At 50.2% G+C, this 20318-nt stretch overlaps 2 protein-coding genes across 2 annotated transcripts; both read left to right on the top strand.

The window, feature by feature from the left end:
* Positions 1 to 5085: 5085 nt before the first annotated feature.
* On the top strand, positions 5086 to 6469 carry LOC120765676 (avidin-like). The gene is made up of 4 exons (XM_040090765.2): positions 5086 to 5194; positions 5278 to 5488; positions 5883 to 6003; positions 6326 to 6469. Exons 1-4 carry the CDS (start codon positions 5123 to 5125, stop codon positions 6360 to 6362), a joined length of 441 nt encoding a protein of 146 aa, XP_039946699.1. The 5' UTR covers positions 5086 to 5122; the 3' UTR covers positions 6363 to 6469.
* A 2613-nt stretch (positions 6470 to 9082) lies between these two features.
* LOC120765659 (avidin-like) lies at positions 9083 to 11432 on the top strand. The gene is made up of 3 exons (XM_040090742.2): positions 9083 to 9302; positions 11209 to 11329; positions 11399 to 11432. Exons 1-3 carry the CDS (start codon positions 9083 to 9085, stop codon positions 11430 to 11432), a joined length of 375 nt encoding a protein of 124 aa, XP_039946676.2.
* The last annotated feature ends 8886 nt before the right edge of the window (positions 11433 to 20318 follow it).

Here is a 20318-nt window from a genome sequence, read left to right as displayed (position 1 = left end):
GCCCAAACTCTTCACTGGGCAAGATTCTAGAATGCCAGAGAGTCCTTTCTGAACCTTGTGATTCAATGAGAGGGCCTTCTTAATAAACCTTGTCTGCAGCTCCCATTCTTCCTGTGACACTCTCCCAGGCAGACACCCCCACACTCCCACGTCCCACATCTCCTCCAAGTCCTGAGGCAGGAGCAGATGTATGGGCTAGGTCTGTGCCCACAGCCAGGACTCCTGTGGGTGCCATGAGGGATTGGGGTGCCAGCTGGGGGACTCCCCCCTCCCAGCGCAGGCAGGTTTCTTGCTGCACTGTACCTGAAAACTGCCACTGCATGGTGAAGCCAAAGGTGGGGTCGCTCTTGGCTGCTGGGCCAAGACACCAGGATCTACTTGCTGGTGGCTGCCACTGCAGTGTGGCAGGAGCCCAAGAAAGTCCCAGCTGTGTTCAGGGCCAAAAGGGTTATGTAAGAGCCCGTCTCATTTCTCCACAGACCCTGCAGGTTACCCTGGGCCTTGTATGGGTGGCTCAGTCAGTGCCGAGGCACAGTCCCACTTTCAGCCTCCCTAAGCAGCTGGATGTGTGTCCTGCGGCGCCGCCCCTCCACCTGTCAGCTGGGACCAGTGCATGGGCATCAACTGGGGAAGCAGTCCTCAGTGTCTGGGCAGGGCAGCAGAGCTGGAGGTACCGGGTACCCCCCCTGTAGCAGGGTAGGCGACCCACAGAACCCCCAGAGACAGCACAGCCAGAGCTGGCATAGCATGGCACAGCATGGTAGAGGACGGTACAACCAGAACATGCAGCCTCTCAGGCACAAACCCTGTGTGCTGGGGTGGCACAGGACAGCACAGCATAGCACAGAGAAAACATGCACCACAGGGAAGGCACTGCCAGGGCGTGCAGCCCCTCAGCCCCCACCCTGCACCCGGGACAGCATGGCTCGGCTCGGCCGGACTCTGCCCCAGAGCTGCCCTTATCTCCCTGGATGCAACACCATGGGGCACGAGCAGGGCGAGCAGCAGCAGCAGCAGCAGCCCAGGGTTCCCACAGCAGTGATGGCCATGTGTGGTGCCCAGGTTCTGCTCCTTTTATATCAGAGGGGGCTGAGCCACCTGCCAAGGGACACCCGTGAGGTAGGAGAACCGCATTCCCTCTGGACAGTGATGGAGACTGAGTGGACTCTGAGGGAGGTGGCAGGGAGCATGGCCAGGGCAGCAGGTGAGAAGACCATTAAAGATATCACAGGCGACTTCTGGGAATGTTATAAATATGCTGCTAAAATAATACATTTAATAATATAGAAGAGTTAGTTGTGATTATGTGTAGAAAATTGCAATGTATAAGTTAGAGGAGTGTTAACAGTGCTTAAAAATGTATTTAAATATGCTAGCCGTATGCAGCAATAACCCCCTGCATGGAGTTACTGGAATTCCTGTCTTTTTCAGGAAACTGGAGATTATCATGCACACCAGTGTCATGGGTTGGCACAGTTTTGTTTCTAGTTATGGAGAAATGTGGAATGTTTTTGCCTGCTAGGACCTTGAAGTTGCTTTGGGTGGGGAAGGACAGGGACCTACCAAAAAACTAGCCAAGATATTGGCAGCTAGTTTAGCCACTAAAGATGATGAATGCAACTTTGGGATGGACATATTTAAAACCCTCATCCCCGGCACGTGAGCCTCCTCCTTCTCAGATAGCCGTGAGGTGACATCGTGGGCAGCAGGGGTGGGCCCGGGTCAGGTCTCACTGCCCTCTGGGCAGGCCAGGCCTCCGGGAGCCGCTGCCCGCACGGGGAGCAGCCCAGGGAGGCTGAGCCCCATTCCCTGGCCAAGCCCCCTTTCCTCCAGCTGAGCCCCCTTTCCTCCGGCTGAGCCTCCTTTCCCCTGGCTGAGCCCCTTTCCCTGGCTGAGCCCCTTTCCCTGGCTGAGCCCCATTCCCTGGCTGAGCCCCTTTCCCTGGCTGAGCCCCCTTTCCCCTGGCTGAGCCCCTTTCCCCTGGCTGAGCCCCTTTCCCTGGCTGAGCCCCTTTCCCTGGCTGAGCCCCATTCCCTGGCTGAGCCCCTTTCCCTGGCTGAGCCCCCTTTCCTCTGGCTGAGCCCCCTTTCCCTGGCTGAGCCCCTTTCCCTGGCTGAGCCCCATTCCCTGGCTGAGCCCCTTTCCCTGGCTGAGCCCCTTTCCCTGGCTGAGCCCCCTTTCCTCCGGCTGAGCCCCTTTCCCTGGCTGAGCCCCTTTCCCTGGCTGAGCCCCCTTTCCCCTGGCTGAGCCCCTTTCCTCTGGCTGAGCCCCTTTTCCCTGGCTGAGCCCCATTCCCTGGCTGAGCCCCCTTTCCCTGGCTGAGTCCCTTTCCTCCGGCTGAGCCCCCTTTCCCTGGCTGAGCCCCTTTCCCTGGCTGAGCCCCCTTTCCCCGGGCTGCCAGCAGGGGGGAAAAGAGAACAGCTCAGCAATGCCCCGTGCTTACAGCTTTTGTGGCAGCTCCGAGCCGGGCCACCCTGGCTAAGACCAGGGGGTGGAGGGGAGGACATCCACCAGCCTCCCCCGTCAGCACGGCTTTGCATCTGCGCAGCCCGGGGCAGAGAGCACTGGCCACTGCAGGCCTGGGCAGATTGAACCCTTTCCTGGCAACTTGAAGCTTCTAAGGCACAACTCTTCCTTGAGAGAGAGAAGAAAGAAAACAGAGGGTACGTAGAACAGACACCGCATAAAATCAGTGGATTAAAGTGAAAGAACTGATAATATTATTGGAATAGGATTGAAGAAGTGGACATTTTTAACCGGACTTCTCTGGAGTAAACTACGGAGAAATAGACTGTTCTTGGTAGCATCTTAATGTTGTCAGGGGAATGCTGATTCTAATAAAAATTGGGGACTGATGTGATTGAGATTTAATTGAGAACTTTAAAGCCCTCACTCCTGGGTTAAAAGGAGGTCTCATTCTTTAACAGTACCCCAAATACACTAAGAGGCCTATATGTAGCCAAGGGAAAGGCAGCTAATAAATAGAACATCACAATCTGCAAAAACTCCAGGCGGACTTGTGACATTGAGAGCCACTGGACTATTTTCACAGAATCACAGAATTTTTTATGTTGGAAGAGACCTTCAAGATCGTTGAGTCCAACCCATCTCTAATACCTCAACTAGACCATGACACCAAGTGCCACATCCAGTCTTTTTTTAAACACTTCTAGGGATGGTGACTCCACCACCTCCCCGGGCAAGCCATTCCAGTACTTTATCACTCTTCCAGTGAAAAACTTTTTCTTAATATCCAGCCTATGTCTCCCTTGTCGCAGCTTGAGACTCTGTCCTCTTGTTCTGTCCATTGTTGCCTGAAGAAAGAGACCAACCCCCAGCTGACCACAGCCACCCTACAGGAAGTTGTAGAGAGTGATAAGGTCACTTCTGAGTCTCCTTTTCTCCAGGCTAAACAACCCCAGCTCCCTCAGTTGTTCTTCATAGGGCTTGTGCTCCAAGCCCCTCACCAGCCTCGTTGCCCTCCTCTGGACACGCTCAAGCATCTCAACGTCCTTCCTAAGCTGAGGGGCCCAGAACTGGACACAGCACTCGAGGTGTGGCCTCACCAGTGCAGAGTACAGGGGAAGAATGACCTCCCTGCTCCTGCTGGTCACACAATTCCTGATCCAGGCCAGGATGCCATTGGCCCTCTTGCCCACCTGGGCACACTGCTGGCTCAATGTTCAGCTGCTGTCACCAGCACCCCCAGGTCCCTTTCCTCCTGGGCACTGTCCAGCCACACCGTCCCCAGCCTATAACACTGCAGGGGGTTATTGCGGCCAAAGTGCAGGACTCGGCACTTGGAGTTATTAAACCTTTTGTCTTGTGATGAGTGTCTCCATGAGACTCTAGAGAGACTGCTCTCCCAAAGTAATGAAAGATCATGTTTCAATGGTTAAACTGACTTATTAAAGAAATATGGGTATTGATCTAGTATCGATACCCAACTGTGATGGACAAAAACTCTCTTAACAGTTCAAAGTTAGAAAGTGTATGTTTATTACGGCCGGGCAGCACGCGGGATATTTCCCTAATACGCACTGCGAAATTTACAGGTAATTACAAAGCCTTTTACTTACAAAAGTGTTGAATACCTAAAATAAAAATACATATTCATACCCTTGTCACCTCCTATTCCTCGCTTCATATGCTAATTGGCAAAAAGGCTATTAAGCATGCGTAGTTTATTTCCTAAAATGAGTCGGGGTTCTATTCTGGGGAGGGGTCACTAAAATGAGGAAGTAAGATGAGTCTTCCTTATCCTGACCTTTCTACTTTTTCAATGCATTCGTGACAAGTGAATCCTTGGTAGAACTTATAGTTTCCTGTGTTTAATGGTTCTTTTAAACACGAAATCTGCAGCTATCTTATGCCCTATTTACCACATTTTGGTTTTCATTACAAGCACAGCTACATAAACATAAAGCTCACAAACACTGAGTTACTAAATCCGGGATAGGTTATCTAAGATCCAGCTTCTGCTAAATGCGAACAAAGCTTACCTATCTACTTCAGCTAATTCAGCAACTAACAACTTTCTTAAAAATTCTTAATTCTTTAAAATTAATGTCTCAAAACTGACTGAAAATCACAAGTTGTGTCTTTCTATGTTGTTTTGTAAGAAAGTTAATGGTTTGTAGGGGGAGGGAAGAGTGTTTTGGAGTTTCATTCTGTTTTCTTTTAGTTTTTTTCCTCAACTTTCTTTTTCCATTCTTTTAGTGTGTGTTAATAAAACAATGTTAATTTTTAAGCTTGAGCCTGCTTTGCTTTTCTCCTAACCTCTCTCCCACAGAAAAGAAATAAACACTAAGACCACTATACTAAATTTAGCAACCAGAATTTGGCAAATGTAAAACCACTACATTAATTTTGGTTTCTGCCCAGTTACATTAAATTAAAACCATTACAACCAGTTACTCTGACTGGACATGTCCCACCCTTCCGATCTAGATTCACTATCAGGGGTTTCAACCAAATATGGAAACACCCAGATTGAACAGTGCCCTTTTTTTGCTGCCAACCGCCTACCTGGCAGCAATAAAAGGGAGAGGGACCAGGAGCACCAGCAGAGACCTGCAAGGAGCACATCCCCAGGTACATCAGCTGTCTACCTGCTGCAGAGATGGTGCAAGCAACTCCCTTCCTCCTTGTGCTCTTCCTGGCCCTGGGGGCTCAGGGCCTCTCTGTGAAAAAGGTACTGTCAGGGCAGGATGCACAGGGTGGGGTGGGCAGGGGCCTGTGGCTGCAGGCAGCCGTGCTGAATTCCCTGCTCTCCAGTGCTCCCTGACTGGGATGTGGATCAATGACCTGGGCTCCAACATGACCATCACGACCGTGGACGCAAATGGTGACTTCACCGGCGCGTACTGGACAGCTGTGTCAGCCACCCCAAAAGAGATTGAAGTATCACCACTGCTGGGGTCTCAGCACCTCCCAAATCAGCTGAACCAGCCCACCTTCGGCTTCACTGTCAACTGGAGCTTTTCAGGTACTTAGTCTTTTCTTAGCATCCTTATTGTGTCGCCAGACCTTCCTTCTGTCCTTTGCTGCAGTGTCCCTGCTGGTTCCCTGTTTTCCCCTGCACTATCCTCACTGCTCTCCCTCTCCCTTCTCTGAGGCTCCCCCATCCTTTTCCCTGGAGCTCCTTGGTTGCTGTCAGCTCCCAATCCCGAGGTGCAGGAGAGGCAGCAGGGGCTGAAGCCTGCACTGTCTGCCCATCTCCGTGTGACACCCCCAGCCCTCTGAGCCTTCCTGCCTGCTTTCCCCATCCCCACTGTCCCGGAGGCCAGGGACAGCAGGGGTCTACTGTCCCCTCTGCTGGAGCAGCTACTGACCGGTCACCTTGGCAATGCTCCCCTCCTCCTCCTGTCCTGTCCCTGCAGACTCCATCACTGTTTTCACGGGCCAGTGCTTTGTGGATGATGATGGAAAGGAGGTTTTGAAGACCATGTGGCTGCTGAGATCACGTGTGGAGAGCATCAAAAGTGACTGGAAAGCCACCAGGTGAGCACCCTGTCCCTGCCCTGCACAGGGCCCCTGTGCACCCCCGAGGGGTTGGGGATGTCACAGGTGAGGGGTTTAGGTTGCTTGCAGAGCCACTCTTACAGCTGTTGGCAAAAGCAGTTTTAATATCTGTTTTAAAAGCACTACTTAACAAAGCTCTATGGCAAGGTTCACTTGATTGCTTTGTGCATGGGTAAAACACAGGAAAAATACCATCCCCTGGGGTCCTGCCAAGGGGCAAATATGGTGGGGGAATACAGAGCTGGGTGCGTGTTTGGACACTGCCACATCCCTCCCTTACATTTCCTCCTCGTCCCCGCAGGGTCGGCACCAACATCTTCACCCGTCTGCAGTCATAGGTGTGAGGGTAGCAGCGGGGGGCTCCCGGGCCAGCAGCAGCGCCAGGGCTGTGGCCCCTGCTCCTGCAGCACCACCTGCTTCTCCCAATAAAGCTTTGCTGCAAATACTCGCAGTCTCCTGTCTTACTGTTGCAAAATGCGGGAAAAGTAAAATATTTCTTTAAAAGGTTTGTTCTTTGATTGATTTTTTAATGCTTTCAAGCGTAATCAACAAGAAAGGAGATTTAGTCTGTGAAACAGCAGCAAACAAGCTCTAAGCTATGTCCAGGTGTTAGAAAGAGATATTACTTGGTAGAACTGCCTTGTAAAGGTTTAGGTCTTGACGGGCTTCAATGATCTCAGACCTGGGTGGAAGTTACAAAACTTGGGATGAACAATATACCACTGGTAGTGGACACAAAGAGTGCAGAATTTACAGGACATTTGGCAAAACCCCCAAGATCAGAAAAAACTAATAAAGACAACTGGATCAGCAAAAACTCAGCGCTGAATCAGCTCTGACTGGGTAGAAGGTAAATTCTGGCAGGGGCAGATCGTGACTTATGGCTGTCTTGGTTTGAAAAGACAGGTATCTGCTAGGGAGAGGTGGGGCCTCTCTAGGAATGGGGAATTCCAATCCCTTCCCTCCGAGTTATTATAATTTAGAAGAATAAAAAGGCTTTTCAGTCAGAGCTATGGGGAAAGGAATAACAGTCCTTTACTTGTAAATATAACAGGACAAACAAAAAACAACATCAATAATAATGATAATAAACAGAGCCAAGAGCCCCGAGGGGCTTTGTCTCACAAGTCCCGGGCAGTCTGATCTCTTGGGACCCTGAGAGCACTAAGCCGAAAGGGTGGAAACTCGGACTGATGGCTGGAAACGGTGGGGTGTCCCGGCAGGCAGGGGGTGTCCCGGCAGGCAAGGTGAGCAGTGCTGGAGAAGCCGCGGCGGCTGGACCCGGGCTGACCCAGCTCCAGCAGAGCAGGTGAGGGGCTCCAGATTCCTGGGCACTCCAGCAGATGATGGATGGTGGCAGAATTCCCAGGATCGGACCCTCCGTTAACAGTGGACTTCTCCCGACCGTCCTCTCAGAAACCGAGAGCGGAAGAAACCACCCCCAGGTCCTGGGAGCCCCTGAGCATTTCCCTCCCCCCCAAACTAAGTGATCTACCACACTCCCACTTCTTTTGTGTGGGTCAAGTACCCTTTAAGCATCAGTATTTAGTCTCTTAGCAACTTATGGGGGGGAAAAATTCTATAGGGAAAGAAAAAAAATCAAAACCAAACTTAACCCCTAACAATGGCCCACTGAGTCAAGGAACCCACCAGCTCAAGAGAAGAGAAAGGCTGAGCCTACAGGTTAATTAGCATCAGATGCAGGAGAATTCTTAACCAATAGGAGAGAGAATAGTATTTAAAAAGAGAACTAAATGACTTGTAGCCAATGAACATTAATGCCTTTGTTTGCTAAAATGTGTAAATAGCAAAATGTTTTGCTGGTTGGTGTGCTTGATCTTTGGAATAACACTGAGGACCCAGGTTTGTCGAACTAAAATAAATTATCAATGTCTCCCTTGAGGTGTACAATTACTGCCTTGCTATGCACCAGGTAACAAATCCAATTTTTCTGGACAATGTCTTGGCTTAGCACACACATCCCCAATACCCCCGCTACGGTCCCTTCTGTCACCATACCCGAGGCCTGATGCATGTCCCCTGCTGTCACCCTCCACGGCAGAGTCCTCCTATGCAGACTCTCCACACAGCCATGGTCCTTGGGACCCCCAGCTGCCCCAGGGGAACAGGAGCCCATCGAGCCTGGAGCAGTGGCTGGTTGCCCGTCTCCCACGGGGTGTCCTTTGGCAGGAGGCCCGGTTTTGGCAGCCGCTGCCCGGCCACAGCCCCCTCTGCTATAAAAGGGGCTGGGCGGGTGCTGGCAGCACCGCAGGCAGAGCCTGGGCACCGCGCAGCCACTGCCACCGTGGGAACCCCGGGCTGCTGCTGCTGCTGCTGCTGCTGCTCGCCCTGGCCCTGCTCGTGCCCTGTGATGCTGCATCCAGGAGATAAAGGCAGCTCTGTGGCAGAGTCTGGCCGAGCCGAGCCGAGCCATGCTGTCCCGGGTGCAGGCTGAGGGGCTGAGGGGCTGCACGCCCTGGCAGTGCCATCCCTGTGGTGGACTGGGAATGGCCAAGGGGCTGCCTGCTCCTTCTGTGCTTTCTGGCGCTATGCCTTGCCTTGCCGTGCTGTGCTGCTCCATGCTGTGCTGTGCCACAGCCTGCGGTGCTGTGCCGTCCTGTGCCATGCTGTGCCACCCCTGGGACACGGTGTGCAGGGCTGACAGGGTTGCAGGTTTTTACCATGCCATGCTGTGCTGTCCTGTGACACCCCAGCACACAGAGTTTGTCTGTTCATCTTGTGTCCTGCCATGTCCTGCCATGCCGTGCCACTCCACGGTGCAGTGTCCGTGACCAAGGAGGCTGCCAGCTCTGGCTGTGCTGTCCCTGGGGGCTCTGTGGGTCATCTGCCTCTGAAATAGGGAGGTATAGGCTGGAGTATTCCCAGCTCTGCCATGCCCTGCCCAAGGAGGGAGAAGTGCTGTCCAGCTGGTGCCCATGCATTGGTCTCCGTTGCCACACAAAGGAGTCCTGCTATTGGACACACATCCCACTGCTTAGGGAAGCTGGGGTGGCGGGTGGAGAGGGAACTGTGGTTCAGCACTGCCCAAGCTACCCACATGACCCAGTGTGACCTGAAGGGCCTGTTGAGAAATGAGCTGGGCTCCAATATGACCATCTTGGCCATGAACACAGCTGGGACCTTCTCAGGCTTCTACCACACTGTAGTGGCAGCTACCAACAAGCAGATCTTGGAGTCACCCTTGCAAGGGATCCAGCAGCATCCCAGTGCCAAGAAACACCCCACGTTTGGTTTCACTGTGCAGTGGCAGTTCTCAGGTACAGCAGTGACTGTGATCCCCTGCCCATGCTGGGAGCGGGGATCCCCCTGTCCGCAGCACCCAGAGGTACCCCAGCTGTGGGCACAGTGGGGCCACACACACACATTCCTGCCATGGGAAGTGGTGGTGGGAGAGTGGTCTGTCTGTGGCGGGTTTCAGGATTGTCTGGAAGAGATGATGGAGGTGTCCATCTGTCTGTCCAAGGGGCATGGCAGGGCTGATGCCGAAATCTCTGTTGGGTTCATATGTGTAATGGTCTTAATTTAATGAAACCAGGCAGAAACATCAATTAATGTAGAGGTTTTAGTATTTATTATTTTTCTGTGGGAGGGAGAGATTAGGAGGAAAAGCAAAACAGGCTTAAGCTTAAAAATTAACAAAAATAGTTTTATTAATACACACTAAAAGAATTTAAAAAATAGAAAAAGAAAACTTAAACTAAAACTGACTGACAATTTAAAACACTCTTCTCTCCCCTTACAAACTATTAACTTTCTTATTAAACAACACAGAAAGATACAACTTGTGATTTTCAGTCAGTTTCACTATTTAGACATAATCACTCATTACTTTAGGAGAAGAGTTTCTCTAAGGTTTTTCATGGGGATGCTTGCTACAAGCAAAATAGTCCAGCGGCTTTTAAATGGTACACATCTGCTACCACCCGGAGTTTTTGCAGACTGTGATTGTTCTATCAGCAAGGCCTCTCAGTGTATCTGGGGTACTATTTCCAAATACTTCTTCTAGTCTAAGATCATCTTTGTCTCAAAGGCTGAGACCTCCTTTAACCCAGGAGCGGGGGCTTTAAAGTTCCCAATTAAATCTCAATTACATCAATTGATTAGAATTAGTATTCTCCCCAACAACACTAAGATGCTACAAAGAACAGTCCATTTCTCCATAGTTTACCCCAGAGAAGTCCAGTTAAAAATGTCCACTTCTTCAATCCTATTCCAATATTTTCAGTTCTTTCACTTCTAACCCACTGACTTCATGCAGTGTCTGTTTTATGTGCCCTGTGTTTTCTTTCCTCTTTCTCTCAAGGAAAAGTTGTGCTTTAGAAGCTCCATGTTGCCAGGAAAGGGTTAAATCCACCCAGGCCTGCAAGGGCCACGTACAGGCCCCGGGCTGCAGGGCTGAAGAAAATACAAAGCTGTGCTGATGGAGGAAGTTGGCAGATGTCCATTTTTCCACCCCTCGGTCTCATCCAGGGCGGCCCGGCTCAGAGTTGTTATGAAGCTTTCTTTCTCTGCTGCCAGCGGCGATTAAGCTGGGCCGTGTTTTGGCCCCTTCTGCCACAGTCCTGAGCACGTGGCCAGCACTGCCGAACCGCAGCCGCCCCTCTCCCTGGACAGCAGGCAGGGAAAGGGGCTCAGCCGGCCCAGGCTCTCCCTGTGCGGGCAGCGGCCCTCAGAGGCCCGGCTGAGCCCGGCCCGGCCGCCCAGAGAGGGAGCAGGGCCTGACCCGGGCCCGGCCTGGCCCCCATGATGTTACCCCGTGGCTGATCGGAAGCAAGAGAGCCATCTGCTGAAGGCTGGAGTTTTAAATGTCCTTTCCAAAGTCGCATTGGCATCCTTATTGGTCAAACTAGCTGCCGATATCTTGGCTAGAGTTCTGATAGGTCCCTGTCCTCCCCCGCTAAAACCACTCCGCAGTCCTGGCAGGGAAAAACATCTCACATTTCCCTATAAGCAGAAAACAAAACTGTGCCAACCCATCATAATATGGAAGCGGTCCATCTGGCCAGTCTGGCAGGGAAGGCCCTCACTCTGTCCAGGGCATGTAGCTTCTGGTGTTTGTCTGTCTGTCTGTCTGTCTGTCTGTCTCCAGGATCAGGTGGCCCAGGCTTCCCTATCTTGCGGTGCAGGCTCTCACCCCACTCTGCCTCTCTTGAGCCTTTCCAGACTCCACCATTGCCTTTGTGGGCCAGTGCTTTGTGGATCACTGTGGGAAGGAGACACTGGAGTCCACGTGGCTCCTGCGGGAAGAGGTCCTGTCGCACAAGGACACCTGGAAAGCCCCCAGGTGAGCTCTGCCCCTGCCTTCTCTCCCCACAGCCCTCCCTTCCACCTAGCTGACACATCTTCCCTGCAGGGTCGGCACTTCCATCTTCACCTTCATCAAGTGATGGGAACAGGGACCAGTGCTGCCTGCACCCTGCTGTCCTTCTGCCTCCCCAAGCCTCCCCACTGTCCCAGTCCCGAGCTGGGCTCCTGGCAAGGAAACACACCCTCACCTTGCCCTGCTTCTTCCCAGTGCCTCCCAGCAACCTGCTGGTGGGGCTCCCCATTCCCACACTTGCTGTCCTCACACATGGAGCCAAATAAACCTTTCCCCACTGTCTTGGTTTTGAAAAGACTGGTGTCTGCTATGGAGAGGCAGGCCTCTCTAGGAAATGAGGAATTTGAATCCTTCCCTCCGTGTTATTATAATTTGGAAAATCAAAAGTAAAACTTTTCAGTCAGAGCTATGGGGAAAAGGAATAACAGTCCTTTACTAGTAAATATAACAGGACAGACAAAAAAAACCAACAGCAATTATAACAATAGTAGAACAGAACCAAGAACCCCGAGGGCAAACGGTGGAAGCTCCGGCGCTGATGGCTGGAAGCCGGGCGCGGTGGACTGTCCTCCGCAGGCAGGGGGTGTCCTCGGCAGGCAGGGGTGGCAGTGCCGGAGAAGCCGCAGCGGCTGGACCCGGGTTGACCCAAAATCCAGCAGGACAGCGAAGAAACTCCGAATTCCTGGATACTCCTGTTATAAATAGGCAGGAGTCGATGTTATCTCCTTTTAATGCCTTTATTAGTGATTTCAGCAGAGGGACGGCTCGGGGTAGGGATGCCCTTGCCCACGCTGCACCAGCCGGACACCGCCGAGGAGGAGGTCTCGTCGGATCTGCGTCGCTGTCGTCGCAGAGCCGGAAGCCACGCCTCACGGGAGTCCCTAGGCTCGCTGATGGCTCGAATGTCTAGGGGGGTGACTCTTAGCAGGGACTTCAGAGGTTATGGCGACCCCTCTTCGGTGTTTATAGATGATACTGGCAGCTACCTTGGCTCTTTCCCCACTCAGCGCTGCATTCCGTCTCTCCGGGTCTTGATCAGGCTCGCTGTTCTGAGCGGTTCTTGGTTCTGGACTCACTTCCGGCTATACTCGATTTGCATAGAGGCGGTGACAGGCCCAGAGCAGGCGAGGAGTGGGCGAGGCCCCCAAGTTGATGGGCAGGCTGGTATGTGGGCGGTGTCTCGGAGAGCAGCAGGGCTTACAGACTAAGGTAGGGGTGCAGGGAAAGTACGGGACGGGATGAATGTAACATTCGAACCACAGAATCAGTGCATTTACGATTGGGTTTTAGGGTACAACAGTACATTAAACAGATAACTAACAGATAACATTGATACATAGAACAGAGGATACCCACAACTAACTACTAACTGCTAATAACTAATGGCCTGGACCCTTTGTTAAAATCTTTATCTTTCTCAATCCCCCCTCTTTTTCTTTGATCGAGTTTAACTCGCATCAATTAAATTTTTGTTGGGGAGTTCACTTAATTCATCTTCTCTGATGGTTAAGGGTTTTTCTTTTACTAGGTCTGAGGCCCCTTCCTGATTGTCTATCTTTTCTAAGCAGAACCATTCTCTCATAGGGCATTCTCCAGTCAGACGCTGCCTATAATTGGCTATATTCTTAGCAACCCAATATTTCTTACCTTCCTCTTGGCAGGAGGTAAGTTGTCCGGCCTCAAAACAAGTGGGGTTTACATTCGTATGAACCCTTATCAACTGCTGTAAATCCTCCCCATCATAGATGGGTGAATAGCACTTTGTGCAAGCGGCCCCTTCTGTATGTTTATTCATCGCTAGGACTAGTATCAGTCCTATCAGCTTCCCCAAGAGTCCAGTATGAACCATGATTGTTTTGGTCTCACCTGGGCTTGCCTCTTGGGACTTAGGGGCTCTCCGCGTTTAGTCCTTAGGGTTCTGTAGTTATCTTTCCTTCCACTTGGAGGTTAATTTGGTTATTTCGCCCTTCTAAAGATTGCTCTAGGAGAGAAATTTGAATATATGTTCTAATTTACTTATCTATTTGCTTAACTGCTTTTAACATTAACTGAACTTTTATTACACAATGTTAACAATTTTCAAACTTAATACAACAGCAAGTGATTTATAATAACTTTCTTTCGCTTGAATTAATTTCTTAATCACAGTTCTTTAACAGTCTCTGGGGCTCAACTGGGTTGCTCCAGTCTTCTACTGAGTTTTTGTTTTCCTTTTAAACGTCAGTTTTAGCGGGTCCAGTTGCGGGGTTACCGTCCAATCGGAGGAGTCAGCTGGTTGGCTTAGGTCTGGGGGTTCACTTGGGGGTGACACAGGTCCTTTTACTCTAGTGATGTGGGTCCAGCCTCTTTCTTTAGTGCGTACCGCGGTATGAGTGGTTAGGAGTACCTGGAAAGGACCTTCAAATTTTGGGGTCAATGGGGTAGTGCTCCAAGATTTAATTAAAACCCAATCCCCAGGATTTATTTGATGTATGTTAGCGTCGAGTGGGGAAGTCTGAGGAATATACCCTTTTATTCTGAGGTTTTCTAGTGTTTTACCGATGGTCTGTAAATACTTTCGGGCGGCTGTATCACCTTCTATATATTCCCCGGTGCTGTGGGTTGTTAAAAGAAAGGGGAGCCCGAACATCATCTCATAGGGGGAAGCCCCTATATCCGATCTTGGCCTAGTTCTGATTCTCAGGAGAGCTAGGGGTAGACACTTTAACCAATTTAACTGTGTTTCTTCGATTAATTTTGTTAATACGTTTTTAAGGGTCTGGTTCATTCTTTCCACCCTCCCTGAGCTCTGGGGGTGCCAGGGGGTGTGCAATCTCCAATTTATGCCTAATTCTTTAACAATTTGGCGCAGAATTTTAGCAGTAAAATGAGTTCCCCTGTCCGAATCAATGTTATTTACTAACCCATACCGAGGGATTATGTGCTCTAGGAGTATTTTTACCACTACTTCCGCTGTTTCCTTTTTGGTCGGGAACGACTCTATCCAATGAGTAAGGTGGTCGACCATGACCAATAGATGTTTGTACCCTTGGATTTGAGGCATCTCAGTGAAGTCAATCTGAATACTCTGAAATGGTCTCAGAGCTAGTTCCCTCCCTCCAGGTATGGCTTTCCTCGCTATCCGTTGGTTGACTTTTTGGCAGATCGTACACCCTTGCGTTATGGCTTTTGCTATGCTGTATATTCCTATGCAAAAGTTTTCTTTTAAGAAATGATCACATAATCCCTGGGTTCCCCAGTGGGTTAGTTCGTGAATTTCGGTTAAAATCCTTCTGGCTAGGGGTTTATTCAAAAACTTCCTGCCATCCGGAGTTAACCATTCCCCATGCTCTCCCTTCCTCATTCCTAGGTCCTTGATCGCTTTTAATTCTGTTCTATCATACTTCGGTTTCTCTTCCCCTCCCTCTTCCTCTGATGTTTCATTTAAGGCTAATATTCTAATTGATCCTTTGGGGTCTTGAGCTGCTCTTTTTGCTTCTTTGTCTGCTAGTTGGTTCCCTTTCCCTTCAAATGTGGTTTCTTTTTGATGTCCTTTTACATGTACTACAGCAATCTCAATGGGTTTTAACAAGGACGTTAAAACTGATCTTATCATTTCCTTATGCACTAGGTCTTTCCCTTTTGAATTGAGATATCCCCGTTCCTCCCAGATCTTTCCGAAGGTATGGACTATCCCAAAAGCGTACTTCGAATCGGTGTAAATAGTTCCCCGGTCTCCTCCTAATAGGTCTAGTCCCCTTTTTACAGCATAAATTTCGCAGAGTTGGGCAGACCAACTCGAGGGTAACTTTCCCGTTTCTCGAACTTGAATGTCTTCTATGGTGGATCCTTCTACCACTGCATACCCTGAAACTCTTTTCCCCTCTAGAACTCGTGATGATCCATCAGTGAATAACCTTTTTCCATAAGGTAAGGGAGTACTTTCCAAATCTTCCCTTACCTTCGTCTGGAGACTCATAAGTTCCAGACAATCATGCTCCAAGTCTGGAGGTGGTTCCCCAGAGAGGAACTGTGCAGGGTTCAGGTTTTTGGAAACTGTTAACCTCAAGTTCTCCGAGTTTATTAAAGTGATCTCATATTTCAGGATCCGGGAATCGGTTACCCACCCCGGGGCTTTTTGGCTCAAAACTGTTTTGATATCATGAGGTGTATGAATTTGAATTTTTCCATTTAATGTGAGCTTTTGGGACTCCTCAACCAACACTGCGGTGGCGGCTACAGCTTGCAGACAGGCTGGCCACCCTCGGGCTACAGGATCTAATATTTTGGAAAGGAAAGCAATTGGCTTTTTGCACCCTCCCCACTCCTGAGCTAACACACCATAGGCCACTCCTCCTTCGGTGTTCACAAATAGATCGAATTCTTTCTTCAGATCGGGCAGGCTCAGGACAGGTGCAGTGGACAACTTGTTTTTTAGTTTTTCCAATTGTTTTTCATCCTCTTGTGTCCACTCTATGGGCTCTGGACTTACCAATTTATCATAAAGGAATCTCACATTTTGGGTGTACTCATCAATCCAATGTCTGCAATACCCGAAAAGGCCTAATAATTTTCTTATGTCTCTTTTGGTTTTTGGAGCAGGTATTGCTATTATTCCAGCAATCCTTTCAGGGCTTAATTTCTTGTATCCTTTGCCAATCAAATGCCCCAAATAGGTCACTTCTGGTTTCACGAATTGTAATTTCTTTTTTGATACTTTCAGCCCTTTTTCCTCCAGAAAATTCAGGAGTTTAATGCTGGTGGTTCTCACTTCAAGTTGGTTTTCTCCTGAAATTAGTAAATCATCCACATACTGGAGGATTTGCACCTGTCTTTCTGGGGTGAATTGCTCTAGCAGCCTTTCCAAAGCTTGCCCAAATAAATTTGGTGACTCAGTGAACCCTTGGGGTAGGCGTGTCCATCTTAGCTGCTGTCTCCTCTTTGTTTCAGGATGGTCCCATTCGAACGCAAACCAGTCTCTGCTCTCCTCTGCTAGTGGACATGCCCAAAATGCATCTTTCAAATCTATGGTGGTGAACCAGGCATGCTCTTGGGGAATCTGGCTCAGGAGATTGTATGGATTAGGGACTACAGGGTGTTTGGTGATAGTCCTCTTATTAATCTCCCGTAAATCCTGAACCAATCGATATTTCCCTTCCGCTTTCTTCACAGCTAAGATGGGTGTGTTATGTGGGGACATGCATGGTTCCAGGATGCCTTCTTTTAACAGTTGTTCAATAATGGGGATCAACCCTTTCTTTCCTTCCAAAGACATTGGATACTGTTTTATCCTGATGGGAGGAGTTCCTGGTTGCATTTTAACTTCTATAGGTGGTATATTCAGGAGGCCGCTCTTCCCTCCTTCTGCCCATACCTCTGGGTTTATTTCCTCTATGTCTCCGGCAGTTAATTTCATAATCTTTACTTTCATTTGGCCGCCTTCGGGGATAACTCCTATTCCTAATAGTACTTGCAAATCGCGTCCCAATAGGTTGCTCTCTAGGTCCGGTAAATAAATAAAATCCGCTCTTATTTGTTTGGAATTCCCTTTGACCTCTATTCCTTCTATAATTGAGGCTGTGAATGGTTTCCCCTCCGCCCCTACGACCTCACATGTTCTAGTTCCGACCTTAACTCCCACTGGAAGCTTCCTAATACTGGATCGGTCTGCTCCAGTGTCTACTAAAAATTCATATTCCTCGTGTTGGGGACCCACTTCAAAATTTACTATGGGCTCACCTCGGTGGTACATCGGGTCCCCTAGTGCATAGAGCCCATGACACCCCTAATCCTCGTTGTTTTCGCCCTTTAATAGCTTCTCTAAGGCATCCTGTTCTTTTGTGATGGCTTCATCAAAGGATAATTTCTGACACTCTCTTCTTATGTGTCCAACCTCCCCACAATAGAAGCATTTTCTGTCCTCTCCTGGCCTCCCAGGAGTCTTCCAAGGTGGTAAGGCCCTTCCTCCCCCTGACTTGGTACTTCTCCGATTGGGAGGGTTTTGATCTTGTATCGCTTCTCTTGCTACAGCCACCATTATCTTTGCTTTCGTCTTGGTTTTCTCCTCCTCCCTTCTTAGATAGACCTTTAAAGCCTCTCTTAACAACTCATTTACGTCTTTTTCTTGCCAGTCTTCTATTTTTTCTAATTTCCTCCTAATATCGGGCCAGGACTTGGTGACGAACTGTGTCTTTAACAACACCTGACCCTCGGGACTATCGGGGTCTATACTTGAATAAAGTTGAAAATTCCTCTTTAACCTGTTTAACCAGGTTGCGGGAGTCTCGTCTTTCCCCTGCATATTATCAAATGCTAATCTGGTATTATTGCTTCGGGGTACTGATTCCTTTATACCTTTAACTATTAGACTCCGATAGTCGTCCATACTTCTCCGGTCTTCCTCCCTGTTCGGATCCCACCTCGGATCTACGACTGGTAATTTGTAATCCCCTGGCGGACCCGTTCTGTTTTCTTTCTCCCAAGTTTTCATCCCGGCGGTCCTAATCATTCTAATCTCTTCTGGGCTAAATAAAATCTTCAGAATCGAATTCATCTCTCCCCACGTGTAAGTATTGGGGCCCAGAAATTGATCAACTTGATTTGATATTCCTACAGGGTCCTCTACTAGGTTTCCCAGTTCTTTCTTGAAATTCCTCACCTCTGAAGCTGTTAGTGGAGCATTTACAAAACCGACCCCTCCTGCAACTCCACCCATCGGGACTTCCCTTAAGGGGAAAAGTTTAGTTCTGGACCGGGTGTTATAGTTATGTCCCTCTGGGACTTCAGTTGCCCCTATGAGGTTGGTACTGTGAGAGGGGTCCGTATTCGGGGTGTTAAGGTCTAGCTCCCAGCTACGAGGTGGAACAGGAAGTTTAGATGGCGATGGAGAATGTATGGAGTTTGGAGAGACTGGCTGCGAGACTGAAGGAGGAGTAGGAGAAGCTACAAAGCTATAAAAGGGGTTTTTACTAGAGCTATGAGATGTTACTGTTAGGGGTGTATTCCCAGAAAAATTCACAGCACCTACTAGAGGGGCATTCATAGAAAAATTAGTCCCCATCGGGGACGTATCTACCGAAAAATTAGGGGAAGGGGAATTAGGTACAGGGAAGGAAACTGGTGAGGAAGGGGTCTGAGGACTGACTTGGGGTAGATCAGGGTAAATAGGAGGAGGGGGTAAGTGCTCAAGGGGGTCCCATACAGGACCCTTCTCTTCTTTATTATCTTTATTTTTCCCTTCCTTTTCCTGCATCTTGCAAATTTTTACTGTCTCGGTACCTGATCTTACATGCATCCAGCAAGCAGCATACCTTAGCTGCTCTGTGTCTACTTCCTCTTGGGCTCTCAAATATTGGTTTAACTGTGAGCTCATCCAAGAGTCGGTGGTACCGTACCATGGCCATTCCCCGGGTAGATTAAGGGTTGGCCATACTTCCACGCAATAGTGAATCATTTTCACTTTGTTTAAGTTCTTAGTTTTCTCATTGTTCTCCCACTGGTCTAACATTCTCCCTAGTGGGCTATCAGAAGGGATGTTAGCTACCTTCCCTTTTCCCGCTTTCCTCTCCTTCCTGATCTTACTTCCGCACACACCCATTCTTACTTGGTCAAATGAAAATACTCTACTGTGTCCTTACCCAAAAGGAAATTTTACGACAGGACAACGCAAACTAGAAAAGCGACCTTTCTTGAACTAAAATCTTATAAGGTGCCCCTACTCAAACGGAAATTTTAAAGACGGGCAACTAAAATCTAAAATTTCATTTACTCTGGATAGCTTACTGGCACGCCCTTAGGTCCTGGCCACTATCCCTCTTTCACTCTCTCAGACAGCCTGTTGGCCCGCCCTCAGGGCCCAGCCACTGTCCCTCTCTTACTCACGACGCCACACTAAACTAATCCCCGCAGACGGCCGATAGACCGGGGCCCAAGGTGTCAGGCACCGCCTGCAGCCAGGATTAGTGCGTCGCGGTGCGACACTCACTCTGTCCCTAGCTTTGAACTACTCGCACCTCAGTAATTCCCTAACCACACACACTCCCACCCGGGACAGCGTCCTGTCCGCCCGCCGGTGGGCTGCCCCCGGATAGCGTAGACGCCTCCGCCCAACGGTCCCAACGTGTCCGGTAGCGTACCCTAGTGGTACCCCCGCCCAACACTCCCGTCCGGTTTGCACGTCTACCCCCGCCAGGGCAGGTCCCTTACACCCGGTAGCATAACTCCCCTTTGAGCTACCCCCGCCCAGTGTAAGGCTCGCACTCTTGGTCCCACCGTACTACGCCGGATTAGCGGCGCACCCCCTCGTTGCCGGCCCGTAGGTCCGCCCTTAGGACCCCAGCCGCCGCGCTACGGGCTTCCTACCGCCCTTGCTCGCTGGGTAGCCTGCCGACCCACCCTCAGGGCCTCAGCCACTACCCCGGGTAGCCTGTTGACCCGCCCTCAGGGCCCAGCCACTACCCTTGTGGGGGGGGATCCCTAGTGGGGCCTCCTACCAGTTGCCTATCAACCTCACACGGGCCACTCACACCCTAGGTTTCCTCCGCCCGTTCGGAGGGGGGCCCACTATGCCCCTGGAGGCGCCTCACTCGCTCAAGCTCCACTCGCTTCCCCCTGTTCCCGGCCGGCCCCCTCGCGGGAGTCCCGGAACCGCGGTACTAAGGGGTCCACACTCGCTTCGGAGGTCCGAGCTGCCGGCCCCCCGTCTCATTCACACCACACTCGCTCGCCTCCACTCCCGCCACCGGCTATACTTACCAGCCGGCGCTCCTCGGCGCTGTCTTCCTCGATGCTGCGTCCCTCGTTGCTGGGGTCCGATGTTCGCCAGCTGTCCCAGGAGTTCGAAGATGGGCGGCGCCTTCCCTTCTTCGTCCTCTTCTGGGCGTGGCGATCCCGGACGAGCCCCCAAAATTGTTATAAATAGGCAGGAGTCGATGTTATCTCCTTTTAATGCCTTTATTAGTGATTTCAGCAGAGG

This window comes from Hirundo rustica, chromosome Z (genome assembly GCF_015227805.2).
Source record: "Hirundo rustica isolate bHirRus1 chromosome Z, bHirRus1.pri.v3, whole genome shotgun sequence".
Lineage (NCBI taxonomy): Eukaryota > Metazoa > Chordata > Aves > Passeriformes > Hirundinidae > Hirundo > Hirundo rustica.
This window is presented reverse-complemented; position numbering and strand designations above follow the sequence as displayed.